Source organism: Rattus rattus, chromosome 3, assembly GCF_011064425.1.
Source record: "Rattus rattus isolate New Zealand chromosome 3, Rrattus_CSIRO_v1, whole genome shotgun sequence".
In the NCBI taxonomy this organism is placed as follows: domain Eukaryota; kingdom Metazoa; phylum Chordata; class Mammalia; order Rodentia; family Muridae; genus Rattus; species Rattus rattus.
Window position 1 is genome coordinate 123,355,478 of NC_046156.1, and position 17,723 is coordinate 123,373,200.

The window sequence follows — 17,723 nt, forward strand, 5'->3', positions numbered from 1 at the left end:
TCAAAGGCTTTGGAGGGAGAGGTTGAGAGTAGAGTTGTGTGGATTATTGATGGAAGAACATGATGCGGCATGCTAAATGCCTCTCCAGCCACCGCCCGAGCCCCTTGGAGAAGAGAAGGTGAAGAGGGCGTGGGGGTGGGGGCCGCCTGGAAGCCCAAGGAGCGCGTGGTGGCCAAGGGGGCTGTCTCTTTAAGCGCTCCGGAGGGGCTGGGGCCAGAGGGCGGCGAGCGCGTTGCCATGGCACCGGGGCTGCGGGGGCTGCAGGACCGCTGGTCTCACTGGTCTCCAGTCGCCGCCGGCAGTGCAAGGCTGTGCAGCTCTTGGGCTACAGTGCCCGGGGTTGATTTGGCCGGCCTCTTCTAGCACGGGCGCTGCTGCGGGTGTCTCTAGCTGGGGTCGAGCTGCTGCGGTGCCCTCCGCAGCAAGACGCACGGCGCGGTCCTCGAGAGCGAGCCCGGCACTAGCAACTTCTGCTTGGCGAGCCTAACTTCTGCGCGGGGTTCGGACTTGAAGATACCGAGCCGTGCGCCTCGCGCAGTTGGGGCGGTGGCCCCGCCGGCTCACCCTCACCGAGATGACCTCCCGGCTGTGCTTCTGGTGCGTCTGCGTCTGGGCCGCTGCCAACTGGCCGCCAGGAAGCGCCCTACAGCTCCAGCCCGGCATGTAAGTGGCGCCCGCCAGCTCCGGAACGCGCGGGGACAGCATCTTCGGTCCGTGCGCCCCCGCCCAACCCGAGCAAAACCACGGGCAGAGGCAGAGACTAGGTCTCTCCAGGAAGCGGTGGAGGGATGGGGGTGCTAACAGTCACTAGGAATGAGTACTTGGGGATGTCACTGACCTGTTTGGGGCGGGAATGTACTAGACTCCGGGAGCGCCACCGCCCAGCAGAACTACTGCCAGTGACGGTCCAGCGCTTTCAACATGATTTTTTCCAAGCACCTGATAGACATCACCCCCTCCCCCTTCCTGCCTCCCTGCCCCGGAGTTTGAGGGTTTGTACGCGCGGGTATATGTTTCACTTAATTTCGTGTTTGGGACGTAACTGGCTACATTCTACGAAGCTTTTGCCTTAAAACGCATCGAATGGGAACAATCTTGACATTCATAGTGTGTGTGTGTGTGTGTGTGTGTGTGTGTGTGTGTGTGTGTGTGTGTGTGTGTGTGTGCAGAATCCAGTGTGCTCCTGAACGTTTCGCCCCTTTCTGTGAGGTATGATGAAGAATGGATTATTTCACAGGTCTGATGAGAGAGGCATGGAGCCAGCAAAAGCATGTGTCAGCAGCTGAGGTTAGTTGGAGGGTTAGGAGGAAGGGGCACAGGGAGGATCCCTTCTGCATTAGAAACGGGTATGGCTGAGAAAGGTCTGGTTTCGGTCCCATGTGGAGCGCTGAGAGAAGTTCCTGAGAAGTCTAACAGCCCGCTCGCCTTCACCGGCTGAAGAAGTTTTTGCCAGGTCTTGCTTTACACCAGGATCTTCAGCTTCGAACAGTCTGGGGGACAAGCGAGCTCCAATTCTGCTTTTCCTGTTGTGCTCTTGGGCAGTGATGAGGAGACAGCCAAGCCTTTTCAACATCTTTGCTTTTCTGAACTATGAATATTATATACTAAGAAAGTGGTTTAGAGAAATAACCCAAAGCTTTACTTTTTCCTGTAAGAAAAATACTGTTTGGGGTTCACTTTACATTTCAATATTTCGTCCTTTGCAAAATTCAGTTTGTGACCTCATCACTACACAGGCCATTAACTATGAGCAGAGCCAGAGTGTCATTGTATCTCCCAACTTCTTGCCTACATAGTTTCTAAATGTGGATTCCTTTGGAACCGGAGGAGTTACTCTTGAGCTTGCTTTCCCTGGAATTGCTAAGATTTGCATTGTTTACTTTGAAGAGCTGGATTTAGACTCTTCAGTTTTATCTCAAAAGCATCACTCTGGGTAGCCTGTGCCTGTCGGAAAGCCTTTATCTTATAAATTGCTTTAGAGCAAACTTGCCTTAGCAGTGCCAATGCTAAAGGGAACCTAGTTGCCTTGCTTGCTAGATAGTCTCAGTCACCCACGCACACTAAACAACGCCAGTGGGGAAACATTCCACTCCACTCTTACCAGAGAGTGTTTCTCGTCTTTCAGTTAATTCTTCAGCTTAAAATGATGGTGTTTTTCGTGTGTGTGTGTGTGTGTGTGTGTGTGTGTGTGTGTGTGTGTGTGTGGGGGTGTGTGTGTGTGTATGGGTGTGTGGTGTGTGTGTGTGTGTGTGTGTGTGTGTGTGTGTGTGTGGGTGTGTGTGTGTGGGTGTGGTGTGTGTGTGTGTGTGTGTGGGTGTGGGTGTGTATGTGTGTGTGTAATTAACTGTAACTCATTTATATATCAGGTGAAATGAAGTCAGATTACTAAACCCAATATAAATTCCTTAAATGATTTACTTGAAATGTGTTTACAAAGGAACTGCTGAAGTCACTCTGATGATTTTTAATACTTTCTGGTAGGGGAAATCCGGTCATATTTGTATGCAATCCTCCCTGGTTCTGGAGTTTGCTCAGAAGCAACCAGTGTGAGTTCTCTTACTAGGTTTCTTTGTAATTCTTGGCCTGTGGAACACAGCTGTGCAAAGCGCTGGGCTAAGGCGGCACACCTGCCTATTTGGTGGGTGGGAGAGAATTTTCCCTGAGATGGTTATTGACCTCTGAGATCTAGGACCAGTGAAAGCAAGCTTCTGACAAGGTAATGACCATTAATGAAAGTGGGCCATCCTACTGGCCCACACTCACAGGTCATCAATGCAGGGAAGGCTTGTAGGTAGCTTGTCTTGGAGGACCAAGTGTAAACAGGGGCAGCTAACCAGTAGTCAGATTTATACACACGTTACATTTATGATTGCATTTCTTAGAAGGCAAACTCATTTAAAAATTTATTAGTGAGACAAATTATGTGTGCCATGGATTTTTCCAGTTCTCTTGATGATCCTTCCATCTGAGGATTCTGTTTGATCACATGCTGGAACCTTTAAATGACGAATGCCAGGCTGGTTCAAAGAATCATCCCGATGCCGACATGCTTGTGTATGAGTAACTGTCACAAACCACAGTCCCTTGGATTCTTATTTAGACAACAGATGACTTCCAGCTACTTTGCGCTTACCAGTCCTGTGAAGCAAGCAGTGCTCTCATGCCCAATAATGAGGAAGAGGCAAGGCTGAGTCGAAATTTGCATGGCCAGATCTGAACACAGACAGTTTGACTGCAGAGCTGGGCTTCTTCCTTTATTTCTTTTCTCCCTCCTCCTCCCGCTCCTCCTCCTTCTCTCCCTCCCCTTCTGCCTCCTCTTCTTTCTCTTTCTCTTCCTTCTCTTCCTCATTCTCTTCCTCCTCCTCTTCCCCCCCTCTTCCCCTCCTCCTCCTCCTTGTTTTGACAAGGGGTCTCATGGAGCCCCTGTTAGACCTGATCTCACCCACTCTAGCTGAATGTGTCCTTGAACTCCTGATCCTCCTACCTCCACCTTGCAAGTACTGAGTTTACAAGCAGGCCTGGACTGTCACGCCTAGTTCCAGAGTTGCCACTTAACTATTCCAGGACATCCAGGCATAGGCTGTACTGATGAAGTTTGCTTTAATGTCCCCGTGTCTTCTGAGTGGGATCAAAGCTGATATTTTCAACCTAGGGGAGGTTAAGACACTTAAGGAACCTCTTCTAGGTTGTAAGCATTCTAGGTTCTGTAGACAGTCAGTGCTCCATTGTAGTGCTAATTGACTCACAATGCACGGGATAGTCCTTACCAGGAAGTTCTGATTTTTCTCTACCTACTGAAGAAATTCCCAGACGATGCTTGGAGATGGCCTTATGGCTTCTTTGTTTACTTGATATACCATGTCATGCTATTGTCTTGAATCATCAGTAATCCTCCTGTCTCAGCCTCATGAATGCTACAATTACAAGAGTGAGCCTCTTGGTGAAGACATTTTGATAAGGGGATATTGATAAGTTTACTTATGTTACTGGTACTCTGTACACCCTGCCCCAGGGTTAAATAAGAGATGTAAATAAACTTTACCCAAATCTTTGCAGCGTCAAAAGACAATGACCAGCCGTTATACAATCTATTAAAGTTCAGCCTTTCTGGTGTAGGATTGTGAATGCTTGCATAATAATGTGATGAAAATAGTGAACATGGAGGAACAGTAAAGAGCCCACCTGGAGGACCGAAGACAGAGCCAGTTGCCTGAGCTCTTAGAGCCTGGGGTATTTATATTCGTCTAACACCTGGGTGGGGAGACTTTACAAAGACAAAGTCAGTGTGTGAGCCAGAAGTCTCCTGAACTGTGTGGGGCATCTCCCATCCAGCCTCTAACATGGGCATCTCACACAGGCAGTTCTGACATAGAATACACAACATGGTATGCAGGCTTTGCATCCTCCCGTGTTAGAGGCTCTGCTGTGCAGTGAGAAAAGCCTGCATAGAGAGCAACGAAAGAAGGGCTTGCTTAGCTCGGAGTGTCTGAGTTTTCGATTCATGATTGCCTTGCTTTGCCATTTCTGGGCTGTGATGAGGCAGAACACCATTCCTAACAGTGTGGTAGAGAGGAGTTGTACACCTTAGAATAGACGAGAAGCACAGGGGGCGCACAGCTAGGGTGGGAGTGAGCTAGATCCTTCCAGGGTGTGCCCTTCCTCCAACCGGATCTACCTCCCACTAAGCCCATTAAATTTAGATTTTTATCAGGGATTTATCTGCTGACTAGGTCATTGCCCTTAGGAGCCAAACACTTCCCTAAATGCTCACCTCGGAGCATTGCAATTAAGACAAGCCGTCTGAGAAGACCCTTCGTGTACAAACCGTATTACTATCCTCCTTCCCACAAGCATGCAGAAATGTGGTCCACACTTCTGATGGGGAAACCTGGGGATAAAATGGGAGGGGTGGGGTGTCAAGGAGTTTAGAACCTAATTCTTTTCCTGGCTGAGTGGCATGGTCACCTTTGATCCCATTGTTGTCTCTACAGTCTGTTTCTGTTTTCCATGCTCCCTGACGCTCCCTGAAACTCCATCCTCATCCCCATTCAATCTATACCCACTCCGATCTTTCTTCTAGATCTAAATCTGTTCACTTACATTTAGCAATAGTTATTCTTTTTGCCATTGCACGGACTGGACCCAAATATTTGTTTTACAGCATTGGCAATCCATGCTTTATTGATAGTATAATATGATATGATAGTATGATAGAAACACATGGTTTCTGACCTTTGCTTCCATATCTCACATGTTCAATTCTTTCTTCTGTCTCTCTTGGGAAAAGTTTCTCCATCCTGTCCAAGGCACTTTCTCCTGGATGCTTCAGATATCCTGGCATCCCTCTTCTCTCTGCTTGTGGGTCTCTCATTTGTACTATTTCCTTCCCACGGACAAATACTTTTCTAGTTTCTGTTTGAAGTCTGTCTTGTCTGTCGACATTTCTTGATCCTGTTACTTTGACTCACTTTTAGTGTCTTCAAACCAGCTGATTATTGTTTCTTTCTATTTCCTACTTCCCAGCCCCTCCCTTCCCCATGAGCCCTCCTCCTCCTCTCTCTCCCTTTCTTTGTTTTTCTTTCTTTGTGTGTATATACGTGTGCTCATGAGTCTGTAGCCCAGCAGATAGCTCTAGGAATCTTCTGTCACTTGACACTTTAATTTTGAAAGATAAGAGTCGTTTTATTATAATAAGCACACAAATAACAGACACTACGTGGCTAGATTAACATTGCCACTCGAGCAAACATGACTCCATCCCTGCGAGTCTCAGTAGCTGTCCGTACAGGGTTTTACACTTTCACTTACAATCCCACGTGCTTTTAGTTTATTCATTTAGCTACCACCAACAAAGAAAAATCTGCAACACAGTTAAAACTTGAAACAATCGCTCTGTTTCCTCTTTCATGTATGTCCTTTCTCTGCATCCTGTTCCTCAGCACCTAAAACCAGTCCTTGTGTACGGCTGCCTCGTTTGTTTACATATACATGTGTATATACAGTTATAGGCTAGGATTAGCATGTGCAAGAGGACTTTCGCTAGTTTTCCTTCTGAGATTGGGTGACATCACTTTATGGCACATGCTCTAAATCCGTCAATTTATTTAGAAAATTTAGCGATTTCATTTTTCCTTACAATTGAATAATATTCCATATTGAACCTCTTCCAGATTTTCATTACGTAAATCTGTTGATGGCATCTAGGCTGGCTCTGTTTCTGGTTTCTGTTGCAGCGAATGTAGAAACAATAAACATGAATGTGCAAATGTTTTATGGTTAGGTACAGAGTTCTCTGGGGACATGCCCGGGGCTGGAACAGCTGGGTCATGTAGTAGTTCTGTTTTTAACTTTTTGAGGAAACCCATACTAATTTCTGCATGAATGTTGTGTCGGATTGTTATGTCATTGACACAAGCTAAAGTCATTTGAAAAGGGAGAACCTCAATAAAGAAAATGCCTCTGTAAGATCAGGCTTCAGGCGAGCCTGCAGGCATTTCCTTAGTAAGTGATTGATGGGGGAGGGCCCAGCCCATTGTAGGTGGAGCCATCCCTGGGCTGGTGGTTCTGGATTCTATAAGAAAGGCTGAGCAAGCCATGAGGGACAACACAGTAAACAACATTCCCCCCACCCCCCAATGGTCTCTGCATCAGTTCCTGTCTTCAGGTTCCTGCCCTGTTTGAGTACATGTCCTGACTTCCTTTGAGGGTGGACTATGTTGTAGAACTGTAAGCCAAATAATCCCGTTCCTCCCTAAGTTATTTTGGTTGTGGTGTTTCATCACAGCAATAGTGACTCTAAGGCAGATGTACTGATTTTCATTTCTCCTAGCAGTGAATAAAGGTTCTTCTGATATCTCAAAGCAGGTTGGTTGAGTTTGCCTTTCCTTCATGACTAGGAATGTGGAGTTGTTGGTCATTTATGGTGTCTCCCCTCTCTGTTGAAGCTCCATCCCCACAGCAACCTGTCAGCAGCCAGGTATGCTCTGCCCCACCAGTTGCCTGGCAACAGCCAGCTGTGCCTGACACTATAAAAGGGGATGCTTGCCCCCACCCCCTTATTCCCTCTTACCCTCTCTTCCCCCTCTTGCTCTTTGTTCTTCTCTGTTCTTGCCCCATCCCCCCCTCCACTTGCCCTTAACAAGCCACTTTTCCTCTCTTCTTCTACTCTTCTCTCATTAAACCTTCCACGGGGAACCATGGCATTTGAGTGTCTTCTGTCGGGGCATGGACCGAGATTAAAATCCTAACATTGGTGTCGAAAAGATACCAACACCCTCCATCCTCCATCCCTTTCCCCTCCCCCTCCCCCTCCTAAGCTGTGTATTCAATTCATGAAGCATTTGTTGATTGGTGACTTTATTTCTTTTGTATTTAATTCCTGCAGTGTGTTGTAATGTGTGTCAGCGCCCTCTGAATTATACCTGATAACGATTCTCTCCCATTCTGTTGCCTGCCTGTGCCCTTATGATGGCCTCTCCTTCACTGCACAGAAAAAATTTAACTTCATGTGGTTCCATCTGTTGATACTTGCGACTAATTTCTGGTATACTGAAGTTCTGTTCAGAAAGTTCTTGCCTATTGGAGAGACTTCAAGAATATTCCCTATGTCTTCATCTAGAAGTTTTAGCATTTTAGGTTTTAAATTAAGATATTTTATCGATTTTGACTGATTTTTGTTCATAGACGGTGAAAATCAATTTCATTCTTCTGAAGGTGGAAATCCAGTTTTGTGCACATCATTTGTAGAATAGGCTACGTAATGCATGTTTTTGCCGATGCTGTCAAAAAATTAGATGTGCATGGCTTTGTTTTCTTCTGGGTCCTCTATTCAGTCCATTGGTCTACCAATTGTTTGCTTTGTTTTGTTCTGTCGTCGTCGTCGTCGTCGTCGTCGTCGTCGTCGTCGTCGTCGTCGTCGTCGTCGTCGTCGTCGTCGTCGTCGTCGTCGTCGTCGTTATTGTTGCTGTTGTATGAGACAAGGCCTTTCACCATAACTGGCACTCACAGTTTAGGCTATGTTGACTGGTCCATAAGCCCCAGGGAGTCTTCTGCTTTGCTTCTCCATCTGGGGATTGCAGTCTGTGCTGCTTCCCTCCTGCTTTGACGTGATGCTGGGGAACTGAACTCAGGTCCTCAGGCTTGCACAGAAAGCTCTTTGCCACCAAGCTACCTTCCCAGAACTTGCTTTCTTATAATTTATCAGTTAACCCGTTGCAGTCGGGTCTCCTAAGCTGTTCTTTCTTGGAGCCCATCTTCTTCACCCTTACGTCATCCCCTGTTTGGTTGGTGTTGCATGGGATATTGCTAGAGCTTCCTGTTTCTGCCTTTTTGTAGCTCTACTTTTGCTCCTTTTTCCTCTGTACTCCCAGTATCATCTGCAGAGTCCCTCCTCCCCTGGCCATGCTGTTTCTCCGACCTTTCTTCCTACCAGTTCTCATCATGCTCTTTGTTCTGATGTGGCCTCTGTCTCTACAGCGAGCTGCAGGCTCCTCAGAACTACAGATCTGCATTTGGAGCTTAGACACTCATCTCTATGGCGTTCAGCTCAGAAGGCCACAGGCCATCTCTGTTCATCTCTACCTCCTCATTTTTTGGTGGGCTGGGTGGGAGGGGGGTCGCTTTGCTTATCTTCTCCCTTTATTATACCTCAAAAATTTTTGTTACTTTTTTCTAATTTACTTTCTTGCTGCTTATGAACTTAATGTGACATGATTGGACAAAGCCTTTTTTTGTTTAATGGCAACTTATGAGTAAGTTATGTTTTATATTTCTGTCAGTTGCCAGATTCCATAAACACCAGCATTGAAATATCCTTTGCACATCTCTTAGTCCTGCTTTTGCACGCAGCACAGCTCCCCGTCTGCCCTCGCACAGCATTCTGTTCAGCTCATGGTCTAATTTATATACTTTTATATAAGTTTTTGTTATTTATAATATGTTTATACTCTCTATAACGTAATTTGAAAGTTATATTCACTTTAACTGATACACACTGTGTGCACTTGAGGGCCACTGTGGGATATATGACACAGACGTTTCAGTTCAAATAAGCCTGTCTGTATCTTTAGCCATTTACCTTACTGTGTATGTGTTCTATGTGTTTGTGCAAACGTGTTAGTGCATATTCCTGACAGAGGACAGTCTTGAGTATCATTCCTCAGGTATCGCCAAACATTTTAATTTTTTTTAAGACAGTGTTTCTTAATAGATTAGACTTAGCCAAGTAGACTCGGCTTGCTAATGAATGAGCCTCCAGAATCCGTCTGTCTCCATTTCACAGCACTGATTTTGTAAGCACAGACCATGATGTCTGGTTCCCCTCACTCCTTTTTCATAGGTTCTGCCAGGGCCAACATTTTATTTACTGAGCTATATCCCCAGACCCTTCATTTTTCATATTAAAAATATTTAATTTTTTTTCTTTTAGCTTGAAATATGTACCTCACACACACACTACATTATTATAATTTACACTTGCCATTGCCTACACAGCTTGGGCCCCAGAATCCTGGCAAGGGATGGCAAGGGAATTTAGAAAGGACAGACACATGGGCACAGATGTTATGAAGTGGGATCAGGTAGGTAGGGTTTTCTAACCACTACCATCGAAACCTGGAAGCCAAGCATGTTTCCTTGGTATCGCACAGTGGGAGGGGTTATCTAGTCTGGGTAGGAAATCTCTGTAGGCAGTCATCTCAGGCAGTAATCAGTGTGCAGAAGGAAGCTGCAGGAGCTAATGTTTGCTCACTCTAGTCAGTTGTTCAGGGACACAGATACCGGGGCTTCTCTAGGGAAACTTTCATCCTCCTCAAGCCTGAACCAAATGGGATTGGCTTTGTCAATTTACCCTGGGCGGATTGGCCCTGGAGTCTGTGCTCAGATGCAAACACGCATTCATGCAGGATTCCACTCAGTCAGGCTCTCCTCTGCCCCAGCATCCACTTCCTCTGTGAAGCAATAAAACAGACTGTATTGCTTCTTCTATTTGTACTTGGAACTTGTTGGTCAACTGAACACCACCTTCTTCCCTGTCCCTTCTCGCTCTGTTCTCTGCTCATCACCACAGCATGGTAAATGTCTGTGAAACCAGCATTTTAAATCTCCACATACCCGCGAGGATCAAGCTGTATCTGTGGCTGGATTATTTCATTTAGTATAAAGATCAGCAGTCCCAGCCACACTGTTGTGAATAAAAGGATTCATTCTCTTTTCCATGGCTGAGTTAGGAATGAATGTGGACATATAGTCTTACATATATACTTACAAGCACGTTATCTGTCCTCCTGCTTTCCATCTGTATATATACATATATATGTGAGATATATATGAAATACATATTAAAGATGATTTTAAAAATGAGTTGATTTCAAAAGTGAGTCTCTAGTAACTATTTTCTTTCATTAAAAATAATTATTATAAAGTTCTGAATATTTATTTTGTGCCAGGAACAAGTTATGTATGTACTTTACAAATTTTAACTCACTCAGTTTTCACAAAAACACCATTCAGAAGATGACACTAGAGTGTGTATTTTATGATAAAGAAGCTGATGTTCAGAGAAGTTTATTTTTTTTTCTGAAGAAACTTAGTATATGGATATGAAGTTCCAGAGAAAGTTCATGTAGCCAATTGAGAAGGAGTTAGGACTCAAAACATGGTTGTCTCTGAACTCTGTGCCCCTAATCTTCTCTGCTATACTCAAGGACTTTTATTCTGACATCATTCAATGTCATAAATATTTACTAAACACCTGTCTTTTGAAATTTATCTCCAGTCCTGCTCTCTTAGTGAAGAATTATGAAAGGGCTGTGATTCTCCTCCACTCATAAGCCAGTAAGTTAGTCTGCCCCAGCTTTTAGTTACTGAGAAAAGACAAATTCCTCAGTCAAGACAACCAACCAGACCACTCCCCCCCCCCCAGAGTTCCCAGGAACTAAACCACCAACCAAAGAGTACACACGAAGTGACTCATGCAAATGTAGCAGAGGCTGGCCTTGTCTGGCATCAATGGGAGGAGAGGCCCTTGGCCTTGTGAAGGCTTGGTGCCCCAGTGTAGGGGAATGCCAGGGCAAGGAGTCAGGAGGGAGTAGATGGGTGGGTGGGGAGCACCCTCATAGAAGAAGGGGGAGGGGAGATGGTATAGGGATTTGGGGGGGGGCAGGAAAGAAGATAACATTTGAAATGTAAATAAAGAAAACATCCAATAAAAGAAAAGAAAAAAGTTAAAACAAACACACTAGAAAAACAGGTTTTCTATCATTCCTTTAGTGCAGACAACATGAGCTTAGTGTCTGTGACACCAACCTTCTCCCTCAGTTCCACAGAACCCTTGAGGACCAGCCCAAAGAAATGCACTGCAACAGCTGAGAGCCTGAGAGCCTTAGGTGCTGTGAGGTGCCTGCTCACAGCCCCGTCAAACCCAAATAGTATTTCTTCTCCTGTTCAGGAGAACACTGCCCCCTCCAGCCGGTAGTGTTCTGTCTTCCTTCTGAGGCTGCGTATTGTGTAAACACCCTTCTGGCAGGTGAAAAAGCTGCCGATGGCATTAATTAATTTCTGTTCTCATTATTTCAGTACCAGTGATGGAGTCCAGGGCTTTGGCTTCATGTAGGCGAGGCAGGTGGTCTCACTGAGCTACCCCTCTATGCTGTCTGAGCTTTTCACAGAAAGTACTAGAGACCCTGAGAAACTGTCTCAACACACCTAATGTTTTTCATTGTATTTCAGCAGCCCACAGCCTGCTAAGGTGTAAGCTTAGTTTTGTTGCTCTCCATTGAATTCAGTGCTTTGGATTTGAGTGCATTATTCACATCGGAACAGGATGAGACTGGATTTAGTGAGTTTGTCCTGGAGGCGCTGTCCAAACCCTGGTTGCTGGTCTTTTCCTTGGTTTGTTTTTACGTTGATGCTGAAATCAAATGGGTCACTTGGTTGCTTCATGTGTGGTTGTTTTTCTGTTCTTGTCAGCTTGTTCAACAAACAGTTGTTCAGAGTCAAATAAGAGCTGGAAAAATGCAACCCCCCCCTCCCCAGTATGGTTCCAGCCAAACTGGGAGGAAGGAAGAGTGGACTTCCAAGTAGCTTTAACGGAGTTGATTAACCTTCTGTGGGCTTCTTGGGTAGAGGTGTGCTGAGTGTAAAGGGGCTGGTGGCCATGGTTGGGTCAAATGGATGAAAAGAAACAATGGAGGCAAGGCCTTCTCTTAGGAAAACTATAAGAGGGTTTGTTTGGAATAGAACTTCTTACAGTAAACTGTACAGAGCTAAACAAAGGGGAAGCATAGGGCGGCTCAGTTGGAACAGCTCAGGAACACATTGTACACTGCTCAGGCATTACTGGGTACCAGGGTGCATTCATTATAACTAAACATTTATGCTTCAACCTCAGCTTCTTAGTGAAGAGTGGATTAGAAAGGAATCCAGAGGTTAGGTGTTCTATTGGGGGTTTCTCTCAGCAGTCTAGGGAGAAGTGGGTGATGAAATCCATCTAGATGAAGGGCTCTGACTGGAAGGACTAGGATCAAGAGGAGTTAATGGGAATGTGAGTTGAAGGATAAGGACTTTAAGGAAATTGGGAACGTTGGAAGCACAGGAGAGGAGCCTTGTGGGGAGTAGAGGAGTTCAAGAATGAACATGAGGGCCTGTGCGTGCTCTGAGGTCCTAGCCATGGGGCTCCTGGAGAAGATCAGAGGAGAGGAACCAGGAATGTGCTCTGGGCTGGAGCCGTAGATGTTGTGTTATTACACGTGATGTTAATATGTAAAGAATGGTGAGGAGAAAATATCAGCAAGAAAGGAAGCCCTGATATTCTGATATACAGACAGACGGCACAAGATACACAGATATACAGAAGAAGACGCACCTGTAGAGGGAGTTAAACTGCCTGGAAACTAAAGACAGCCTCAGAGAAGTTGTGTAAAGTAGGAAACTGGAGAGGGGACAGTGTCACCCATGGAAAATGACAGTCAGAATTGCTACAGACTGGAGGACACACCTTAATCTGTAGAGAATGTTACTCCACAGCCTCCATTTTTGGTCATGGTAATTAGGAGTGGAAACCCCTGTAGAGGGCACTCCTGTGCATCTTGGCTAACAAGACACTCTGTATCTGCCATTATCCTCAGCTCATCAGTGAACTAGAATTTTCCTTAGTGTCCTTTCATACTGCTCCAGCAGAACGTGTCCGTTCACAATCATCAAGTTGTCATCCTTGGATCTGCAGAGATTTTAAAGGTAGGAGAGATAGTTTCTAGTAGACGTAGCAGTAAGTATTATTACAGGACACTTACACACCATGAAGGAGTTAGGGGATAGCATTGCTGATATTAGACAGGGAGAAGCTAAAGTCAGAGGAAGTTCTGGAAATCATCATGTTGGATCCGAAGGTAAGATGGGATGGGGTTAGATGAACGTTCACTGAAGTGAGTGGAAAGAACCTGTGAGGCAAGGTATTGGTAGCTGTGGTAGAGAAGCAATGTCTGGGGACCGTGTACTGCAGAGTGACTGGTGCCTCTAACTCTGTTCCTGTGCACATGCAAATCTATTCCTGCCAGCACATACCAGGGTCCATAAAATGTACTGTGTAATGTACTGCATTGCAGCCTTTGTTCTAGATAAACCCCATGGCCTCCTCCTTCTCTTCTAGGACAAGTGTTAATGTCCAGTGCAAAAGTTATCCCTTTCAGAAATATTTTATGACTCTGAGATAAGGAGCAGTGGTGCATCTATCTGTCTCAGCAATGTAAATGGACATTTATATATGCTGTTTGCTATAGATGTCTGGAGAGATCTAGCTTGATAAAAAAGAAGGGAGGGTGAGAGGGAGGGAAAGAAGGAGGGAGGAAAGGAACAAGAGAAGGAAGGGGAGAGAGGGAGGAAGGGGGAGAGAGGGAGGGAGGGAGAGGGGGAGGGAGGGGGAGAGAGGGAGGGAGGGGGAGAGAGGGGGAGAGAGGGAGAGACATACTATAACTCTGATAGCCATGTGGTAGTGATGAGGGCATGCACTTGGCATTTTAAAGGACATTTCTAGGGAAGTCTGTGCAGTCAACTCTTTGTATATAAATGATGTAGCACGTCAACTTATGATCTGGAAAATGTTTTCTGTCACTCTGCGGTGGATAGTTTTCAGTGGTGTTTAATGTTCCTTCTCATTGACGTGCTTAATTAGAAGTTGACAGTGATTCTGAGCTTTAATGCATTTTGCTCTTGAGGGAAGAGGCAGTCCCAGGAGACTTGAGCTCTTATTTTTTTGAATTATTAAGGAAACTACCTCCATGATTCAGTAGAGGCTGATCAGTAAAAATCAACTCGTTTCAGCAGTTTCAAGCCCCAGATGCTCCATCACACCGTGAAGGGCAGTTTATGAGAAAAAGGTATAAGGATCAGATGTAGAGCCAGGTGTGTGTAGCTAAGCAACACTGTGCACTTGAAATCTGCTGAGGGGGTGGTTGTTACATGTTCTCACACATACATAGTGTGACTAGCTGAGATGCTGCATGTGGTAACTAGCTGGGCTGTGGTGATAATTTCACAGTAAATATTTATCTCAAATTATCACACTACACACCGTAAATATGCACAGTTTTATTTGTCAACCTACCCCAGTACGAGCTGGAAAGAAGTAAATGATAATAAAATAATAGTCAAATTTTATTATATATTTATGGAGTTCAAACAAATTCTGATCGTCCTAGCTTTCAAAGTCCAAAAGATAAGAAAAACAATTCTCAGCATGAATAAACTGGGGATGTATCTTGACATCAAAAATTTATTTTCCAATGCATTTCATAGCTTATGCTGAGAAGCACGCCTTATCTTGTGAACTTTTGAACTCTCTATATATCGGGATGAGCAAAAACCGAATGCAGGCTTCCTTTAAATGTGCTGGAATTCTAAATGTAAAAGAAAACAAGAAGCACTCAAGACTCAATGCACACTGGCCAATTATGTGATAGCAGAGTAGCTTTAGGGATATTATGCATTACTGGAGTGAATTTTGATATAGGAACCACAGTAGGCTCCAGCCGTAACACCATACAGATGTAGTCTCTGCATTTCTTATAAAGCAAATTTTGCTTGAATTCAACTGACAGTTAAGAAGTGCGAGCCAGGAATAAACTCTGTCAGCATTCTCTGACTTTCATAAATCTATTTACAGGAGAGGCCCCATTAACATTTTAATTGTTTCACTGCTAAACTTGCTCTAGCTGCCACCTTTAAAGGACTCAGGTTCATTAAAATTTAAGGGACCAGAAAGTTTATGTTCTATTCTAATGACCCAGAGGTGGTTGCAAAGGTTCTAAATACTTTTTCTTTGCTTCATTGAACACCTTAGGGATTCTCTCTAGTAGCTAGACATGCTCAAAAGTGGGGTGACATATTGCTTCATTTCAGTCTCACCAGAATGCTCTATGTCTCTCTTTTCTCTCATTTGAATACCAAGGTCTCTTAAGGTACATTTATTCCATGACCCAGTCTTCCTTTCCCTCCCATCTTCTCCCCCTCCCCATCCTTCTTCCCCTCCTCTCTTATTTTCCTCTGTCCTCTCCTGTCCTCTCCTCTCTTGCCTCTTCTCCTTCTCCTGTCTCCTTTAGGCTTACATGTTTACATATGCACATAGGGACCATAGCTCAACCTGAAGAACTGTTCTTCAGTTTCTGTTCACCTTGGTTGCTGAATCAGGCTCTCTGGTTGATCTAGGTCTCATTGACTAGGCTAGGCTGACTGGATAGGGTTCTGAGGATAATTTGGTCTCTACCCCTTTAGCACTGGTATTACAAACCTGTGTTATCATGACCTATCTTTTTTGTGGGTACTGGAAATCAAACTCAGGAGCTCATGCTTTCCAGAATGAGACACATTCCAACCCCTTCCCCAATTTCTACAGACAGATAGCAATTTTATTGCAGATTAAATATGAGCACAAGCTTATTTGAATTAAAGCCAGTCATTGATAGATAGAGATGTAGATGAGCCTGTGTTCATTCTCTAACGCTAGTTCTCCTTTCACTAAAAGTATCAACTCTAACCTTAAATCAACCCTAACCTTTAGGAACAGCATTGGTCTAACTGTTGTGCAGGAGCTGTGGGATCATGACATATCTTGGAGGATCTAGGCTCTCATTTCCCTCTTGAAATTTCACGGTATATTCTGGGACATTGTTTTGGGAGTAGTGGTGTGTGTTGAGGATTAGTTAGTCTTAAGTCATTCTAAGGTGACTTGTTAAATATAATTTAGTGTTGATCACATACTTTGTGTGTTGTGAAAGCATCTTTCATTGCCTGATGTAATTGTCTTGGAAGCTTTCTGGTGAATAAGCCCACCCAATACAGTTCTTTCTGAACTCTGGCTGGCTGGTTGAACTCAGCTGTTCTGCCTCAAACTTCTCTTCAAGCTGACTGATTCTATTTGGCTTCTCTTGGCTTCTCATCGAATTGTTCTGCTTGGCCTCCAACTCATTCTGGTGATCTGTCTTAGTCTTCTGGTTCCTTTTCGTTCTCTGTCTCATTTTGTCTTCACCTGCAAGCCACCTCTGTAAAACTGTCCAAGTAAAACTGTCTTTTCCTTCTCTGTCTGTCTTTGCTGCTTTCCGAAGTCATCTCTTTCCGGTTGTCCTTAGGAGAGATGGGCCTATCCCATCTCTGACTCAGTCTGTCAAACCTTTTTCTCATTAATCACTTTGCCTGTCAATTAGATGTTACTTCTGAACATGGCTGCTTCCTTCTACAACCCAACTTTACCTACACTCTTTGGGATTAAAGGTGCACTAAAGGTGTGTCGTATTCCAGCTAGTGGGATTGAAGGTGTGTGGCGTGTCTGCATTCCAGCCAGATCCCACAGACCTAGAAGGTCTTTGGATACAATCTCTTGTCAGAGCAGCCATGTTGCTGGATTAAAATTCTACACTATAGATTGGACAACACTTTGTCTACGGTTTATGTGAAATCTTCAAGACAAAAGTATCAATTTTTTTCTCTAAAGAACATTTCCTATTGGTAATAATGAAACTGTACTATCTGAGTATAGAATGAGAAAAGTATTTTATTTCCCTGGGGATATTCAGGTGGAAGGAAGCTATGATTAATGTCAAATGGATCCTCAAATCCTTACCCAGGTAAACTACATTACAGGAAGCAATAAGACTTCATAGCAACTGGTGTGAATTGCTATTTGTATGCAATACTGAGGTTGGCAATTACATGATAGAGAAACAGTAATAACTGTAGGGAGTTATTTATTATCTCTTACATATTGCATATTTTCGATGTATTTATGTGCCTACAGAATTAAGGTGAATGCATGGCTCTTTCCATATTCTGGTGGGTTTTACCCATAGATTGTTGGGAATTTCCAAATGTTCTGCTTTGGAGCTTTTGATGCTTGGAGAGAATGTTCTAGATGGTGGTAATAAAGGCTGATAAGGATGGATTTTTAAATTTCCTCCATCAGGAGGATGGTTTTATGGCCCTGTCATCACTAGGTGACTGTGAAATCTGTTATAGCTCAGGAAACACACACCTCATGTTAGTGTTGACTGAATCCACACTGTGTTACAGACTTTGAGACCATTTTCATCCTGCAAGAAGAGAATACTGTGAAAAGTGGAGGAAGCCCCAAGCAAATATGTTTTATTTACATGGCATAGCAAGAACCCCAATGCCCATGGAAATATCAAAGCCTTTCCTATGTGAAGCTCAAAGGGATGGCAAAACTCTCTTTTGGT

At 44.4% G+C, this 17,723-nt stretch overlaps 1 protein-coding gene across 1 annotated transcript in view; it reads left to right on the forward strand.

The window, feature by feature from the left end:
* Positions 1 to 279: 279 nt before the first annotated feature.
* Positions 280 to 17,723, forward strand: part of LOC116896971 (EGF-like and EMI domain-containing protein 1) — a 566,362-nt gene continuing 548,918 nt past the window's right edge. The window contains exon 1 of the mRNA XM_032898550.1: positions 280 to 663. Within this exon, the coding sequence (XP_032754441.1) occupies positions 575 to 663 (89 nt within the window). The 5' untranslated portion in view covers positions 280 to 574. The remainder of the gene's footprint in view (positions 664 to 17,723) is intronic.